Source organism: Helianthus annuus, unplaced genomic scaffold (genome assembly GCF_002127325.2).
Source record: "Helianthus annuus cultivar XRQ/B unplaced genomic scaffold, HanXRQr2.0-SUNRISE HanXRQChr00c010, whole genome shotgun sequence".
In the NCBI taxonomy this organism is placed as follows: Eukaryota; Viridiplantae; Streptophyta; class Magnoliopsida; order Asterales; family Asteraceae; genus Helianthus; species Helianthus annuus.
In genome coordinates this window covers 23,425-41,687 of record NW_023395526.1, presented here as the reverse complement: position 1 = coordinate 41,687, position 18,263 = coordinate 23,425, and the positions used below count along the sequence as shown (strand labels likewise).

The window sequence follows — 18,263 nt, the reverse complement described above, 5'->3', positions numbered from 1 at the left end:
ATATATGATTTATCTATATTTTCATACTATATTACTTATTTACTTCTCATAACAAAATTAAAATCCATTGGCTAACAACCAACATGTTTTGATCCTCTATCCTCGTTGACCCAACATTTGAAACAAATAAAAAAATAGCACAAGTGTAGTTTGATGGATCTATAAACATGGAAAATCCTATGCCTATTTTTTCTAAAATTAAAACACGAAGCCCAGCCACAAGGGCACTTCTTGCTTCTTTGTTTCTGTCATCTCACTCTCCACATTCTCTAAATGTTTTTCGATTCCAAAAATTACAACACAAAAAAAAAAGATCACATCAAAGGTTAATGGAATAAGGACCCTTTTGATTCTTTCTTGATTTTCGTCAATTTCAGGTATTCTTGTTTATGTATACGCATGCATGATGTTGATCTTGATTTCATACTTATTTATGTTTTGTTTCAAGATTCTGTAATCAGTGTGTGTGTGTGTATCTGCATTACGTTGATCTCGTTGAAAACAATTGCCTAAAACAAGATTAGATTTTTTGTTCTTGATTTCATTTGGGTGTGTGGTATCAACATTGATTTCAACACAAGTAGAACGAATCTTGGTATGTGTTATCTTACATGGGTTATTCATATAAATAATTAATTCCGAGCATAGGGTCAATACTCGGTTTTATAGTAAGGTTCTCTTCACTACGGGTTACAATAGGATCTACTCATGTTTTCCTTAAAAAATAAATAATCATATTTTATATGTATAACTCCAAAAAAATTCTAGTGAACGGGTCAGCGGACCCGCTTGACCCCTCATTGGTTCCGTCTCTGGCAACTTGGTTTGATAAGACTTGCAAGAGGGGTGACCACTGGTATATGCACCCAATAGAGGGTTTGCTGACTCCTGGTCACGAGAATTTATTGGATTTTTATATATAAAATGTTGATTTTGACTCTATAGTTGTAGCAAGCAGTGTTTTCAGACCAGGGCCGGACTGGCAGGTCAGACCAGGGCCGGACTGGCAGGTCAGACTGGGAACCGGAGGTTTGGCCGGTTCGAGTGATGGTATCGGACCAGAATTACATTGAACCGGAGGTTGAACTAGTGACTCGACGGTTGGACTGGGAAACCTGATGGTCGAACCGGTTTTTAAAGGGGTTGGACCGTTTTTTATATACTTTTCAAATTTAACCATATTAATTTTTATAATATTTACGACACCTCCCGATTCTTACGTCCTTTCCGACCGATCCGACCGGTCGGACCAGTGAACCGGTAAGGAGACCGGTTCAATGTCCGGTCCGGTTCTGAAAACATTGGTAGCAAGTTAGCAGGCCAAGAATAGAGTCTTATGATGACCCCTCGATAAATTATGGTTCTTCCCGTTGGCTTAGTTGGTTACTCTTTTTGTCTTTTTGGAATTTGAAACTTGAAAATTGAAATCTGATAATAATTGGAACTTTTGTGGCTAATTTAAAGCAGTGCAAAATGGCCTCCAATATGACATGCCCACCCCCAATGAAGGCTACATCAGAAGGGGTGTTTCAAGGAAACAACCCTCTTGATTATGCACTTCCTCTGGTAATTGTGCAAATATGCTTGGTTCTCTTGCTCACTCGCGCTCTTGCCTACCTTTTGAAACCGTTAAGACAACCGCGAGTCATCGCTGAAATTATTGTAAGTTACTAGAATCTTTTGTTGTTTATGCAAGTATGCAACAAGTTTGTGCACAATTATAAGCTTTGACTTTGTGTTTTCAATCCAACCATTGATAATTATATACTTTTAAACAAGATCTATTTAAAAGAATATTTAAAAAGAATGAAGTTTTCTTAGATTTTTCTTACATTTGACAAGATCCCTTGATAAAGATATACCTATAATACAAGGCACAAAGAAGTTAAGTAAAAAAAAGAGACATCAATGGTGTTGTCTTTTACATACTTAAAAGAACTTCCACCCGATGTAGGTTGTTTATAAACCATTAAAACCGACCAAACTGTACAAAACGAAGCATGTTAGCCGGTTTGGATGATTTGAGATTTATGTGCTTCAGTTTTGACAGTTTGATGGTTTACTGGTCTAGCCAACAGTTTGGAATTTTCCACATGCTGTTTAGCCTTTTTTATATTTTATTTCATTTTAGACATATGTAGTCTTATTTTCATAAACTAAATTTATTATTATAAGAAAAAGTAATAACAAACTAACAATTTTGAAAAAAAATAAAAAGCACATCTAACTACATTTTGAAGTAGTCTTATTTTCATAAACTAAATTTATTATTATAAGAAAAAGTAATAACAAACTAACAATTTTGAAAAAGAAAATAAAAAGCACATCTAACTACATTTTGAAGTTATTATATGTTAAGCGTCTTTTATTAAAAAATTTAGATTTCTATTGTATTAATATTTTTTTTTTCTATCATAACTAGTGAATAGTTATTTGAAAAAAAAAAAACGAACCAAGTTAACCCAAGCCCATTTTAAGGTTGATGTCAATTTTTTTTTTAATTTTCTCAGGGTGGAGTTTTACTGGGCCCATCAGCATTGGGCCGTAACACAACCTACCTTCATACCATTTTCCCTACTAAAAGCCTACCAGTCCTGGACACATTAGCCAACCTTGGGCTTCTGTTCTTTCTTTTCCTAGTGGGCCTGGAGCTGGACTTAAACTCCCTCAGACGGACCGGAAAAAAAGCCCTGACCATAGCCGTTGCCGGTATCTCCCTACCATTCATTTTAGGAATATGTGTTTCCTTTGTCCTTCGCGCAACGATCTCCAAAGGGGTCAACCCGGGCCCGTTTATCGTGTTCATGGGCGTCGCAATGTCCATCACCGCTTTCCCGGTTCTAGCCCGTATCCTAGCCGAACTCAAGCTTTTAACCACGGATGTCGGTAGAATGGCCATGTCAGCAGCCGCGGTTAACGACGTGGCGGCTTGGATCCTACTTGCACTAGCCGTAGCACTCTCGGGCTCTGGGCATTCGCCATTTGTGGCTCTTTGGGTTTTCATGTGTGGGTCGGCTTTCATCATGTTATGTTCGTTTGTCATCCCACCAATTTTTAAATGGATGTCTCGGAGGTGCCCCGAAGGTGAGCCCGTGGACGAGGTTTACGTTTGTGCCACTTTGGGGGTGGTTTTGGCTGCGGGGTTTGTGACGGATGCTATCGGGATTCATGCACTTTTCGGGGCTTTTGTGGTGGGTATTCTCATCCCGAAAGAAGGCCCGTTTGCTGGGGCGTTAGTGGAAAAAGTTGAGGATCTTGTTTCGGGCTTGTTCTTACCGCTTTACTTTGTGTCAAGTGGTTTAAAAACAAATGTAGCTTCCATTAGAGGGGTTGAATCTTGGTGTTTATTCGTTTTGGTCGTATGTGCGGCTTGTTTAGGGAAGATTGCTGGCACGGTCGTGGTTTCTTTGTGGTGCAAAGTTCCATTTTCGGAGGCTCTTGCTCTCGGGCTTTTGATGAACACGAAAGGCTTGGTCGAACTTATCGTTCTCAACATTGGAAAAGACCGCGGAGTATGTAATATTTGTTACATTTTATTTCATTTATTGATTTACCTATGATTGTTATATGTACTTGTTTTTGGTTTCAGGTGCTAAATGATCAAACTTTTGCAATATTGGTTTTGATGGCTCTTGTCACAACATTTATCACTACGCCTTCAGTGATTGCGGTCTACAAGCCCGCGAAAAAGGCCACAAAATCGGAATACAAAAACAAGACGGTTTACGGGAAAGGTTTTGCGACGAGCCAGTTCCGTATATTCATCACTTTCCATGGAATCAGAAACCTACCAACAATGATTAATCTGATCGAAGCCTCACGTGGGACCGGAAAGAAAGAGACCCTTACGGTCCACGCGATGCACCTCATGGAACTCACCGAGAGGTCTTCGGCTATACTCATGGTTCACAAGGCTAGGAGAAATGGGCACCCCTTTTGGAAGAAAGATCCCAATAAGGGTTCGGATCAAATCGTGGTGGCGTTCGAGGCGTTTCAGCAGCTTAGTAAAGTCTCGATCCGACCCACAACCGCCATCTCTGCGGTATCAAGCATGTATGAAGATATATGTGAAGAGGCTGAGGCGAAAAAGGCAAGCATGATCATCCTCCAGTTTCATAAGCACATAAGGCTCGACGGTCATCTCGAGACAACCCGGGATGAATACCGGCACGTTAACCGGAAGGTTTTGGAGCACGCCCCGTGTTCGGTTAGTATCTTAGTGGACCGTGGGTTTGGTGGGACTTCACACGTTTCCGCGAGTAACGTCGACTCGCTAGTGACGGTTTTGTTTTTCGGTGGTCATGATGACCACGAGGCTTTAGCCTATGGAGCCCGGATGGCTGAGCATCCGGGCATCAACCTAGTTGTAGTCCGGATCCTTCTGGACTACAATGCAGCCAACTCGGGCTCCGTGAGTGTCGAGATAAGCGAACCGCCTAAAGACGATGATGTGATTGCTGAATTCAAAGATAAGATATTGAAGAAAAGCACAATCAAATATATGGAGAGAGTGGTCAAAAACGCCTCCGAGGCGATCGAAGTGATTCGTGATAACACTCGATGCAACCTGGTTATAGTCGGGAGGATGCCCGAAGGTGAGCTAGCCGCATTGATGAGGAAAAGAAGCGAGTTCCCGGAGATGGGGCCCATCGGGAACCTTCTAATCTCGCCGGAGTTCCATATCACGGCGTCGGTGTTGGTGGTCCAGCAATACCGCCCACAGCTTTCGGTACATGCTCTTGCCTCTTTAAAAGAGGAGGAAGCCAGTACCGACTAATGGGAATACGAGTCCAATTAACTTGTTTTTGCATATAACCTGACCAGTTGTTAACTGATCATGTTGTTCGAGACGGATCCGATCTGTTAATAACAATTTAGTTATTAACAGATCGGACTGGTTGTGGACTAGGTTTATAAGTTTGTTAGAACACAAATAAACTCAGGGGACGAATTGTGTAACACGTTACATATGTTGGTTTCTTTGGGATGATGTAATTTTTTTTTTTTTTTGGTTAAATTTTCAAAGAACTGTAATTATGAACAAAAAGATGTATATTTTTATGTAAAAACTTTATACCGTGAATAAGAAAGAGATAAAACATAACCTTATTATGTGTGAGTGTGACTTGTTCTTATTGTTATCTAAGAGAAAAATCTTTTTTATAGTCATATTATGTGTGACTTACGAGGCATCATGTATCTATTTTTTTCTTTCCATCAATACATACTTAAAGTCACGTATGTCGCATGTTATTCGTATATCGTAGAAGGAAATGACTAGGGCTGTTCACGATCTGAACCGAACTGATCAGACCTTTGCTCGTGCTCGGTTCGTTTACAAACCGATCCGCACGAACTGAGCGTTTTTTCAACCGAGCCAAAGTCAAGCGAGCGTCTTTCGATCCGAGCATTTTTCGAACGAACGTCGAGCGAGTATCGAGCGTTGTAGCACAAACAATGAAAGTGACGATGGGAGTGCTAATTATTAGAATAAAGTGCAGTTTTCGTCCCTAATGTTTCGTCCAATAGAACACAAGTAAAAAATTTAACAAATAACAAGGAATACAAAAACACTCAACGAGTTCTATCAAGATTAGCTAAGCAGGAAGATAAATTATCGACCAATTGAAACATATCCTTGTTTTATTGAAAGTTTGAAATTGAATGAACCGATTGAAGCAAAAGCCTAGCGAGTTGTTGTCTTGGCGAGTGGCGATGGAGAAATCGAATAACGATGGCCAATGGGGGTTTTGATTAGTTGAGTCGAATGGCGGGTTGAGACTTGATTATGGATCGACGTTTCATATTTTAGTATTTGAAAATTTGACTCAATTACTCAAATGGACATTTAAGTAAATGGACTATTGTTATTGGATTTCAATTCTATTTACTTAAATGAGCTCTATTTGGATCTTGGACCAAACATTGTTGATGTTGGTCTCTAGTCATTTCATTAAAAACGACACACACACACACACACACACATATATATATATATTAAAAAATAAATCGAGCCAACCGAGCCGAACCGAACTGAGCGGACCTTTGCTCGTGCTCGGTTCGTTTACAAACCGAACCGATCCGAACCGAGCATTTTTTCAATCGAGCTGAATCAAACGAGCAAATTCCGAGCATTTTTCGAACGAGTATCGAACGAGCGTCGAGCGCCGAGCAATTTGAACAGCCCTAGAAATGACAATACGATATTTCGATTTATCATTTAACTTTTGAGTGCATACAGTTTTTGACGATGAGTTGAAACTAAAAAAAACAAAGATTAATTCCTTCGTAAAAGGCGATTCTCGACATGTGAGATCATCCTAGATAGACTTAATCATAAAAAAAATCACATAGCTTATGTGTGATTCATCTTGTTGTTATGTTGTATCTTCTTTAATAACATGCTAGGTTAGTTTATAGTTGTGGCAAGGAATTCAAAAAAAAAAAAAAAAAAAAAAACTAAACTAAACGAAGACGGCAGTGGCGGACTTACAATGTTAGTAGGCGTAGCACGGGCTACCCCTCAACCTCGTCTCCGTAGTGTAAAAATATCCCTTAACTCTGTTTCCGTAGTGTCAAAATACCCCGCAACTTCGTCTCCGTTATACAAAGGATACCCCTGGTCTAAAAAATAAAAAATTGGGATACCCCTAAATTTTTGGGCTAGTTCCGCTGCTAGAAGACAGTATGGGTTTAAACCCGCAAAAACCCAACTGAAAACCTCACCATTTCGGACCATGAACATGCGATTTAGTTGCTCGACACTCGAAGCTGTGAAGTGTGAATGGTCTTGTTGGTTGCAGATTTAATATTGGGCTCGTTAAAGGGGCCTGAAAATAAAACAAGAAGGGGTCTGATTTGTCTTACAAGAATTTATGCTAATGAATCATTTTTTATTTTTGAGGGTTGCCTTTGCTACCCATTGGGCTTGGCATATGTCAATGCCAGTAAAAGAAGTAAAATGGTAAAATATCGCCATTTCACACGAACTTAACAAAATAAAATAAAATTTAAACGTCATTCATCCGAACTATTTCACATGAACTTAACAAAATAAAATAAAATTTAAACGTCGTTCATCCGAAGGATGAAAAGTGAAATGATCGACTGAGTTGTAGGACTATAGACATATTTTCTCAAACCTAAGAATGAAAATTAAAAATTTTATCAAAACACAGGGACGACCCATGTAATTTACTTTCATATATGCGTTTTATATGGGGCATCTACAAAAGGGAAATTTTCTGCGAAGATAGGGAACTACAATAATATGGCACTTGTACTTCAAGTCAGGGGTATAATCATCCATACGTAATCACGTAACAGGAGTACGTAATGACATTGTGGTAAGTAATCACGTAGTATATACAAAATCACGTAACGTTATAATTGTTCAGAGTATAAGGTATACTATGTAATTATGTAGCGTTTTGTAATAACGTAATATGTTAACTTTATTTTTAATTAAAAAAATATAGCAATACCATATTGAATTAAAGAGAATAAAATGTTTGATTTTTAGTGATTTTTTTTTTTCAAAAGAAAGTTAACGTATGAAAATGTTACGGACATTTAAAAATTAAACTCAATTTAAAAATCAACAATTGTAATTATTCTTTTTTCCCTTTCATTAGGCGATTATATATTTTTGGTACTTAACCCCAACCATGAAATTCTTAGTCATTTGTATGAAATTTCCTCGTTGTAATTGACCTAACCCCTTATTTTATAAACAAATGAGCACTAAAAAACAAATACTAGTTTTTTTATGCTAACTCAACAAATGAGCACTAAAAAACAAATACTAGTTTTTTTATGATAACTCAAAAATGGTTCGCTTTTAGACGCCACCCACCCACTTTCTGTGAGTCCTATTTGCATCTAAAATATTACATTAGGGTGTCCGGGGCGTAGTCGGGGAGTGGCTTCGGTGAGGGGTTTCCCCGATCGGGAACACCGCCGCCATCACTGCGGGGTCCCGATTCGGGGTTGAACTTGGGCATGGACTCACCGATGGAGGAGGGGGGAAGTTTGGTGGGCCAGCTGAGCATCAACCAATCATAGATTTTCTTTGTTTTTTTTTTTTTTTTTGAATAAAAAAATAAGGGGAGTTAAAGAGGGGAGTGGCGCCATCAAATGGGGGTGTTAGGGGAGTTTAAGAGGGGAGTTGACGTGGCACACGGGGATTGGTTTGGCGTAAGAGAGGGGACTCACCTATTAGGTGAGCACCCCCTTCACCCTTACAACCATTTTTATTTTAATTTTAATGTTTTTGTATTTACTTGATGTATAATTTTGTTTTTCTTTTATTATTTTTAAAATACAATATTTCCTATAGATTTGAATACACTGTTACAAATTATTTTGTATTTTAAAAACTAAGTCACTTAATGATGTAGAAAAAAATAAACACATCAGAAGTGTGTATTTAATTTTACATAAACACACACATATAAAAGGTTATATAAAACAAAACAATACTTTCAATAAAAAAAAAAAACTATAAAATGGTCACATTAAAATTTAAATGTAGTAGTTGATGTACAAGAATAAACCTTTAGTTTAGTCTATATGCTTGGACTTTATTCTCTTTCGTGGACTTTCAATTTTAATGAGTGACTGGTCTATGAAATGGATGAAGCACCATCTCACCATGGATTTTTCTATATATGATGACGTTAACGTATCCCCTGGACTCTATATACACTAGGGGTGTTCAAAAAACTCGTGGCTCGCAGCTTGCTCGAAACTCGTTCGAAAAAAGCTTGAAGAAAGCTCGGCTCGAAATTGGCTCGGTTGTTAACGAGCCAGCTCGGCTCGGCTCGGCTCGGTTTGTAAAAGAGTCGAGCTCGAGCTTGGTCTGGCTCGGCTCGTGAGCTGGCTCGATAAGGTTTACATACTTCATTTTTTTGTCCCACATCGCTTAGAAAACAAAAACTAAGGGATTATTTTCCCTATAAAAGAAGGTAAAGACAATGTACAAAGTGAATTAACTATTTATAGTTGCATATTTAGCCATATGGTTAAATTAAATGGCAATTATGGTCCTTAGACTATGAAGAAATTCATTTTTAAGTAGTAAATTTTCGGTTTTTTGTTAGTTCGAGCTAGATCGAGCCGAGCCGAGCTAGCTAGAATTCTAATCGAGTCGAGCTCGAGCCTCAAATCTCAGCTCTATTTGAAATTCGAGCTCGAGCTAGGTCTAGCTCGGCTCGTTTACAGCCCTAATATACACGGGGTTTGGCCCATTTTAGTACAAACATCCCATAGGGAAGTCACACAATAAGGGGTTGTTTGTTTACCTCTTAATGAGAGTCTTAATGGTTTAGACCTCTTATTGGTTCAGCACTTAATGGTTCAGACTGTTTGTTTCATGAACAGATGTCTGAATGGTTCAGACATTTGCCCCTGGATGGTTAAGATTTATACAGAGTTTGAATGGTTAAAACCACTAATTTGAATTGGTCAGACATTTGCCTCTGAACGGTTAAACATTATACAAGCTCTTAATGGTTCAGACCTCTTACAAGTTCAGCACTTAATAATTCAGACCTTACTGGTTCAACACTTAACCATTCAGATGTTGCCAAACAACCCCTGTAGGTTATTATCAAATCGCCTTTAGTTTAGTGCTACCAAGTGTTAGATAAATATTTTTCTTTTGGAATATTGGATTTTAATAATCCAACTATTCGCCATTAGCCGCCAACAGTATTAATTTCAAAAATAACCACTGGCAGTCCCAACTATTGACATATTGGCCACCAATGGACCCTGACTAACAGAACCCTAACGCCGTTAGTCTCCGGTCACCGAAAGACCGTTTTTGTCCATAAAAAGGTTTCTAAATGTCCAATCTAAGGTTACAAAGAGGTTTGGAATGAAAATGTTGAGTTTTCCGGCCAAAAAGTTGAGTTTTCCGGCGAAAAATGAGTTTTTCGGCGACTTTAATATTTGGGGATTTTACTAGAAAAAGGTTCCCAAATGTCCATAATAAGATTACAAAGAGGTTCGGGACGAAAATGTTGAGTTTTCCGGCCAAAAAACGTATTCTCCAGCGACCGGAGATTAACGACGTAAGGTTCTGTTAGTCAGGGTCCATTGGAGGCCAATATATTAAAAATTAGGAGGGTTATTTTTAAAGTTAGGACTGTTGACGGCCAAGAGCAAATGGTTGAGATTATTAAAATCCAATATTCCTTTTCTTTTCAAGTAGTTAGGATTCAATCTTCGTAATGAATATGATGGTATAATTTAATAGTAGAATTAGAGAATTTAATAGGATAAAAAATGCTATTCGGATTCAATGAAAAAATGAATTCACCAACCTCTCAACACATAGCACGTAACTTTCAAGCCTTAGGCCATGGGTATGGGGCTTGGGTTGGGGGAAAACGCCAAGCCACCATCCCGGGTGGGCTTAGGTTGGGGCGTGGCCCTTGGGGCTTGGGTTTCAAGCCGGGCGTGGGGAGGGGGAGCAAGCTGACATGGCGGGTTGTGAATGGCCCATTCAAACTAGCCGTTGGGGGCTACTTTTAAAAAAAAATTCCTTTATAAATACTTACCACATTTAACATTTTTCTCACACAATATCAAACACATAAAACACAATCTTGCCATGAGTTCTTCAACTTATAGTGAATCGTCATGATCATCTGACGATGGTGCGGAAATATTTCTACAAACGATAGCGGCGGTGGTGAAAGCTATCGTGGAAGACGAAGACGATGAGGAAGAGACTCAACAACCTAAACGGAGAAGAAGGTACATTGCTCGTGAACGGCACAACGCTAACGATTTGTTGGTAAGCGATTACTTCTCTGCGGAACCTAAGCATGATGAAAAAATGTTTAGGCATCGTTTTCGTATGAGTAGAAACTTATTTTTAAGGATATCTAGAGATCTTGAGGAGAAATATGTTTATTTCCAACAAAAACCCGATGTAACCGGGCAATTAGGATTTAGTACGTGGCAAAAGGTCACGACCGCACTTAGGCAGTTAGCGTACGGCAATAGTTCGGACATTATGGATGACTATTTAAAGATGTCTGCACGTGTAGCTAGAGAAACTCTTCACAACTTTTGTTCATGTATTCTAGAACTTTATAGGAAAAGATATTTGAGAAAGCCCTCCTTCAGTGACATGCAACAAATATTAGAACATCAAGCAGATTATCATGGGCTACCCGGGATGCTAGGTAGTTTAGATTGTATGAAATGGCCTTGGGAACTTTGTCCTACCCAATGGCAAGGCGCTCACACTAGTGGATTTCACGGGGTGCCAGCTATCATGCTTGAAGCGGTTGCGTCCCAAGATCTTTGGATATGGCATGCGTTCTTCGGTATGCCAGGTTCACATAATGATACTACCATCATAAACCACTCGCCTTTTTTCAATGATCGGGTAAATGGGATAGGACCCAAAGGAACTTTCTTTGTAAACGAGGTTGAGTACGTGTACGGGTACTACCTAGTTGATGGGATTTACCCAGAGTGGGGGGTTTTCGTAAAATCGTTCACAAGACACGGTACCGCAGATCCAAAGAGATTAAAGTTTAACAGGGTCCAGATGACTGCACGTAAAGACGTGATGTACACATGTATCATTCTTCACAACATGATTTTGGAGGATGAAGGTAGAGCGGTCGTAACCTACTATGATGATGATGACCCCCAACCAGATAACGTAACAGACGAAGATAAAGCAGCAAATGAATTTTTTATAAAGTCAAGGGATGTACATCACAACCTTCGATCTGATTTGGTGGAACATGTTTCAACGATTCCTAGGTTCGAAACCGACGAAGACGACGAAGATGACGAAGAATGATAGTTTTTTATTTTGATAATTATTTTGTATGTTTATTTTAATAATTATATGTGGACCACATTCATCCACATCACCTCATCCAAACCCATGCTTTAAAGGTATTTTGGTCTTTTTGTTTTTTCTTTGAAGATTGTGCTTTGTACTTTTCACCTTTTTCAACCCATCATCCATCACCTTTTTCAAACCATCATCATCCATTCTCTCTCTAAAATAACACCTTTGAGAATTCAAAATATCTCATTCTCTCTCTATCTTCTTCTTCTGTACATTCACCACCACCATCATCATCATCCATTCTCTCTCTATCTTCATGATTCAATATAAACACCAAGAACACACACACAAGTGTGTGTGAGAGAAGCAAGCCTGAATCGTTATTGTTAAAGAAAGAGAAACACCAAAAACACACACATAAGCGTGTGAGAGAAAGAGAAACAAGATTCTCCATCATGTTCATGAAGAACACCAAGAACACACACATAAGTGTGTGCGAGAGAAGCAGGCTGAAATCGTTTGGTTGCATGAGTTTCTAGAGAGGGAAAGTTATTGGAACACCAAGACCAAAAACACACACAAGTGTGTGAGTGAGAAGAAGGTCAGAAATCATTTGGTTCATGGGTTTTAGAGAGAGAAAGTTGTTAGAACACCAAGAACACACACAATTGTGTGAGAGAGAAGCAGGTCAGAAATCGTTTGGTTACATGGGTTTTAGTTGAGAAAAAAACTTGTTAGAACACAAAGAACATACTCACAAGTATGACATGGGCTGGTTCCATGTCTTAATGTTATTTATTTGGTAAAAGTTGAATGATTTTGTGTGTGTATTAGTAAAATAGATTTGATAGTTTGTTGGGTATTTTTTTTATTTTAAATGTATTAAAAAAATTTAGAATTGAGATAATGATTCTTGTTGTTGTTGTTGTTGTTGTTATATATTAGTTACATTTAAAAAGTCCATAATATAATCGTTGATGATCTCGTTTATTTTACAGAAAAAAAAAATTATGGTTGGTTTGGTTGCTTGTTTGAGGCTTTTGATCTGAACAGTAATTGTTTTTGTTAGTTTGATTGCTTGTTTGGGGCTTTTGATCCGAATACTAATTGTTTTTACCTACTTACATGTCTCTATTACAAATGGATGAAAACAGTTTTTTTAAAACATCCACGTTGTAACACTTGTTTATTTGAAAGTTCTTAAAACAACCGTTGTAACACGTGTTACATCTTTTTACACAGCTGTGCATTTTCCTTATTATAATCCCATCCTCAACGTAAAGATACATCCAATGTAACATATGTTACAAAAGGAAATTACCTACTTACACGTCTCTATTACGTTGATTTAAACAGATATTTAAAAACATCCACTTTGCAACACTTGTTTATTTAAAAGTTCTTAAAACAACCGTTGTAACACGTGTTACAACTTTTTTAATGTTGTGCATTTTCCATTTTATAATCCCATCTTCAGCTTGAAGATACATCCAACGCAACACGTGTTAGATTTTTCAAAACATCCATTTGTACCACTGGCTATCGTCCGGCTTGTCACTTATTTGAAAGTTCTGTAAACAACCGTTGTAACACGTGTTACAACTTTTTACTCAGACATGCATTTTCTTTTTATAATCCCCTCCTCAACGTAAAGATACATCAAATGTAACACGTGTTACAGCAGGTTTTTACCTACTTACACGTCTCTATTGCAAATGGATGAAAACAGTTTTTTTTAAACATCAACTTTGTAACACTTGTTTACTTGTTTTTGTTCACAGGTGAAAAGATGTTTTGTGTTCAAGATGAAGTTGGTTATCAAGAAGCGAAGCCCGCCGAGGGATTAAAACGCATCATCAAGTTTTCATGGTGACGATGGTGTGTTTTTTGGTTGGCTGCTATGTGTTGTGAAGATGGATGTTGTTGTGAAGACCATATGTAACATGTGTAAGATAGCTATACATGTGTTACATTTGTTGCCCCATAGTGTAACATATGTTATAAACATGTGTTACATATGTCAGTCCCTTTGGTGTCAATTTAAACTTAGTAAAATTACATATGTAACAACATTACGTCATCCAAAATGTCATATCAATGAACAAACAAGTAATATATGTAACTATAAGTATATGAGACTAGCGTAACGAATTAAAGGGACAAACGATACACTTCATATTACATATGTACCTAGAGTTGTTATTAACAATGTTATTAGTAGATACAAAAACTGCATTAACGTATATTTTTTACATTGAACCCAGCATATTGGTCATAAGTCTTATACATGGCAAGAAGTTCTTCCGGTGTGACGTATGATTTAACATTAATAGGATGATATTGCTCGTTGACATTCGGTGTCCACAATTTAGTGCCATTAGAAGACTCGCAAAGATGGTAATGTGGAGTATGTTCTAGATCATCTGTGGACATAGAGATGGATGTTAGTATAATTTTACGTGCGTTATGAACGTTGTAATACGTTTAGCACCCTAGGGTAACAAAAAAAGATCACAGATGACACTTGTCGCCATGTTACACATGTTAATTGTGTGTGCACATGTAACATCTTCTCTACAACGTGTGTAACATCCTTAAAAGTTGTGTTCCTACTATGCTTTATATTTTTTAAGTACTTATAGGTAAACATGTTTTTTAAGATACAACATGTAACATGTGTTACACCGAAATGTTACACAAGTGTTTCCAGTTTACACATGTTACGTCTTGTGTAACTCTGCTTTATATTTTGTAAGTGTTTCCAGTTTCCAGTTTAAACATGTTTTAAAGATACAACCTGTAACATGTAAGTATTTATTGGTAAACATGTTTTAAAGATACAACCGTATCACCTTACAAGTTATATGTTTTGCTGACAAATGCCATGTCACACATGTTACACACTATAGAGTGAAACAACAGTATTGAACGCTGCTACACATTTCCCATTCTGTCATAACATGTGTAACCTTTTTGGGGGTTTCGATGTTGTAGGTTTATACAGACTTAAATATATACAAATGATCCAAAAATGATCATACATGTGCTACCCTCTAGTGTAACATAAGTTACAAACATGTCTTACATATGTGCAGCCCCGATTTTTGGTAACAAAGGGGTTGAACATATGTAACACATGTTTGTAACATGTGTTACACTAGAGGGTAACTTCTGTACAACGTCAAATGTACCCACCACCTGCCCTTCATCGACTTCTTGTTCCCCTTCTTCATCGGTTTCTCCATCTTCCTGCCAAGATCCCTTCTCGTTTGGCTGCAACTGCTATGGTCAAGTCATAATAACACAAGTTACAGTCCAGTATTTTTAATTTACTAATTAAAAAACAATAGTAGTAACATAACTAACACTAGTTACCTTCTACCCAATTATGCCCTGAACTTGAAGACTCCCCAAATTTTGAGTTTTTATCTGCATCATTTCACACATAAAAAAAACTAAGCAAAACCACCCAAAAAAAAGTTACATATGTAAACAGTTACCATACACTTCAAACAACTACTATCCGGTAGAACCAACTCCCTCGCTGCAAGCACTAAACAAACATGTAACATATGTTAGCACAACCTTTCGTATTTGTTTGACGTCGTATAGCTTTTGTTTTTGTTTTCTAGACTGGACAGTTGTGCTCCCCACAACAATTGTTTTAGATGTGTTACCCTTAAGTGTAACACACATTACAAACATGTGTTACATATGTGTAGCTCCTTTTTGTGTCCAAGAAAGGGCTGGTTTTAACATAAGTAACACGTGTAACATTATTACAACATATGTGGCTAATTATGCTAGCAAGACATTTCAACTAGCAACCCATTTAAAATAAATTTCAACCCATTTAAAATTACATTTCAACATTTCAACTTGTAAGCTAAGAACAACTGATAATATCAAAAAAAATAAAAATGATTTTAATACAAAAATAAAAACCTGTAAACTACATAAACATTTACCCATTAGTAGACCATTTTGTGCACACAAAAACATATTAACAACAACCTTAACAAAAAAAGGTTACTAAGTAAAACCTCTAGTGTAACACACGTTACAAACATGTGTTACATATGTGTAGCTCCTTTTGTGTCCAAGAAAGGGCTGATTTTAACATAAGTAACATGTGTAACATTGTTACAACATATGTAGCAGCAAAAAGAACTACTTTTTATATATAAAATGAACGAGATCATTACTACATAAACATGATTTTAATACAAAAAACAAAAACCTGTAACTATTAAACATTTACCATTACTAGACCACTTTGAGCACACAAAAACATATTAACAACAACCTTAACAAAAAAAAATCAAGGTAAATTAGTTCAAACCTGCTTCTCTCTCACACACTTGTGTGTGTGTTCTTGGTGTTCGAGAACACGATGAAGATTGTTGTCTCTCTATCTAAAATCAAGGTAAATTAGGTTCAAACATACTTCTCTCTCACATACTTGTGCGTGTGTTCTTGGTGTTCGAGATGAACACGATGAAGATTGTTGTTCCTCTCTCTAAATCTGCTTCTCTCTCATGTTCATCTTCAAATCTGCTTCTCTCTCATGTTCATCTTCAAATCTGCTTCTGCACTTGCTTCTTGCTTTCTTCCATTTTCCGGTGACTTTTACCGGATGATAACAACTGAAATTTTGCTCTCATATCTAGGGATTTCGATCACCGTCGCACCTTGTTTTTATCTTGTTTCGCGATTCACCGTAGCACCTTTTTCTTCTTCTCCGGCGAGACTTCTTCTTCTCCGGCGAATGGATGATGATGATGATGATGATGGTGGTGGTGACTTCTTCTTCTCCGGCGAGACTTCTTCTTCTCCGGCGAGACTTCTCTCTTAAATCTCTCTCTACCTCCTGAACTCTCATACACACACTTGTGTGTGTTCTTGGTGTTTATTTTGAAACATGGAGAGAGAGAGAGAGAATGGATGATGATGATGGTGAATTTACAGAAGAAGAAGAAGAAGAAGAAGAAGAAGAAGGAAGAGAGAGAATGAGATATTTTGAATTCTCAAAAAGAAGAAAGAAGAAAGAGAGAGAATGATGATGGTTTGATGGTGATGGTGAAAATTAAAGAAGAGAGAGAAAGAGATATTTTAATATATGGTTTGTACTTACTTTGACTTCTTTTGGACAAATGTAATCATATCATATGTAATTTTACCCATATGCCCTTGAACTAACTTTATTGACTTTATCATGTATTTAATTTAATTCAAAAAGGTTTCAAATTTTATGAGCCATTGGATGATCTTGATCAATGGTCATAGATTGAGTTTCCTAGGTTTTCTTAGTACAAATAAGTTTTCTATACATCCATGCCCTATATATATATATATATATATATATATATATATATATATATATATATATATATATATATATATATATATATATATATATTAAAAAAAATAAAAAGCTGATGTGGCTTGGTCACGCCATCCAAGCCACACCCACCATACCCCCTTCAAAGAGGGTTGAAGACTTGAGTTTTGAAATACCACGTATCAACCAATGCCTCAACCCAAGCCTCATCATACCCCACGGTCTTATATAATATACAACTAGTGGGTTATGCTATTCTTGCAACGGGGGCAATTAAATTTTTTAATAAAATTATGGAAATGTAAACGTAACGGAAAAAAAAATTTTAATAAAATTTTAAAAAGGCATGTTATGCCAAAATAAGTAATTTCTCTTATGAAACATTCTAAATAAATCATAACGAATAGGATTGTAAATAGTATAAAAATAAAACCCAATAAAGATCTTGGATTCCCGACACTCAAGACAAGCCCAAAACCTTCTCTTCCACCCATTCCATTTGGGAGTGTAAGCCACATATTAAAGAGTTTTGCTTGAGGACAAGCAAAGATTCAAGTGTGGGGGTATTTGATGTGAGTAAAATGCAACATATAAATTACATCAAATGAGGCATAAAACTAACCCTTTTTAAGTACTAATGTTGGAAAAAGTGTGCTTTTGTCTTCCTTTTGTATTTTCAGGGTTAAAAGAGCTTAAATGAACAAAAGAAGCAAAAATGCAGCCAAATCCAACATAAATACAAAGAAAAGGAAGAAACGTGGCATGCCCGACTCCTCGACAGCATCTCCCAAAGCAAAAACAAGAAGAAAGCTGAGCATGGGGCTGTGCCCAGCTGAGCATGGGGTTGTGCCCAGCTGAACACGGGGCTGTGTCCAGCGGACACGGGGCGTGTCCAGCTCAACACGGGGCCGTGCTCAGCGAGCACGGGGGCGTGTCCAGGATGGTCAGCCCTGGCAGAAAAGACAAAAGTGATAGAAGCTTCTATTGCCCACCACGGGGTCGTGCCCAGCGGACACGGGGGCGTGGTCAGAGTGCTGCAGGTTCATTTATTGTAATTGCGAATTACAATTAATGAAGAGAGAGAGTGTCAGACGGGCA

The 18,263-nt window shown here is 37.5% G+C and overlaps 1 protein-coding gene and 1 long non-coding RNA gene across 2 annotated transcripts; one reads left to right on the top strand and one right to left on the bottom strand.

Annotated features, from left to right (window-relative positions):
- Positions 1-1,473: 1,473 nt before the first annotated feature.
- LOC110925755 (cation/H(+) antiporter 17) lies at positions 1,474-5,104 on the top strand. Its single transcript, XM_022169605.2, has 3 exons — positions 1,474-1,662; positions 2,511-3,512; positions 3,590-5,104. The coding sequence occupies exons 1-3, from the start codon at positions 1,474-1,476 to the stop codon at positions 4,775-4,777; spliced, it is 2,379 nt and encodes a 792-aa protein (XP_022025297.1). The 3' UTR covers positions 4,778-5,104.
- Positions 5,105-14,676: 9,572 nt separating this feature from the next.
- Positions 14,677-15,458, bottom strand: LOC110924528. Its single transcript, XR_002584347.1, has 3 exons — positions 15,330-15,458; positions 15,200-15,253; positions 14,677-15,106 (listed from the first exon to the last, which is right to left on the bottom strand). It is a non-coding gene; the product is annotated as an uncharacterized LOC110924528 (long non-coding RNA).
- Between the last annotated feature and the right edge of the window lie 2,805 nt (positions 15,459-18,263).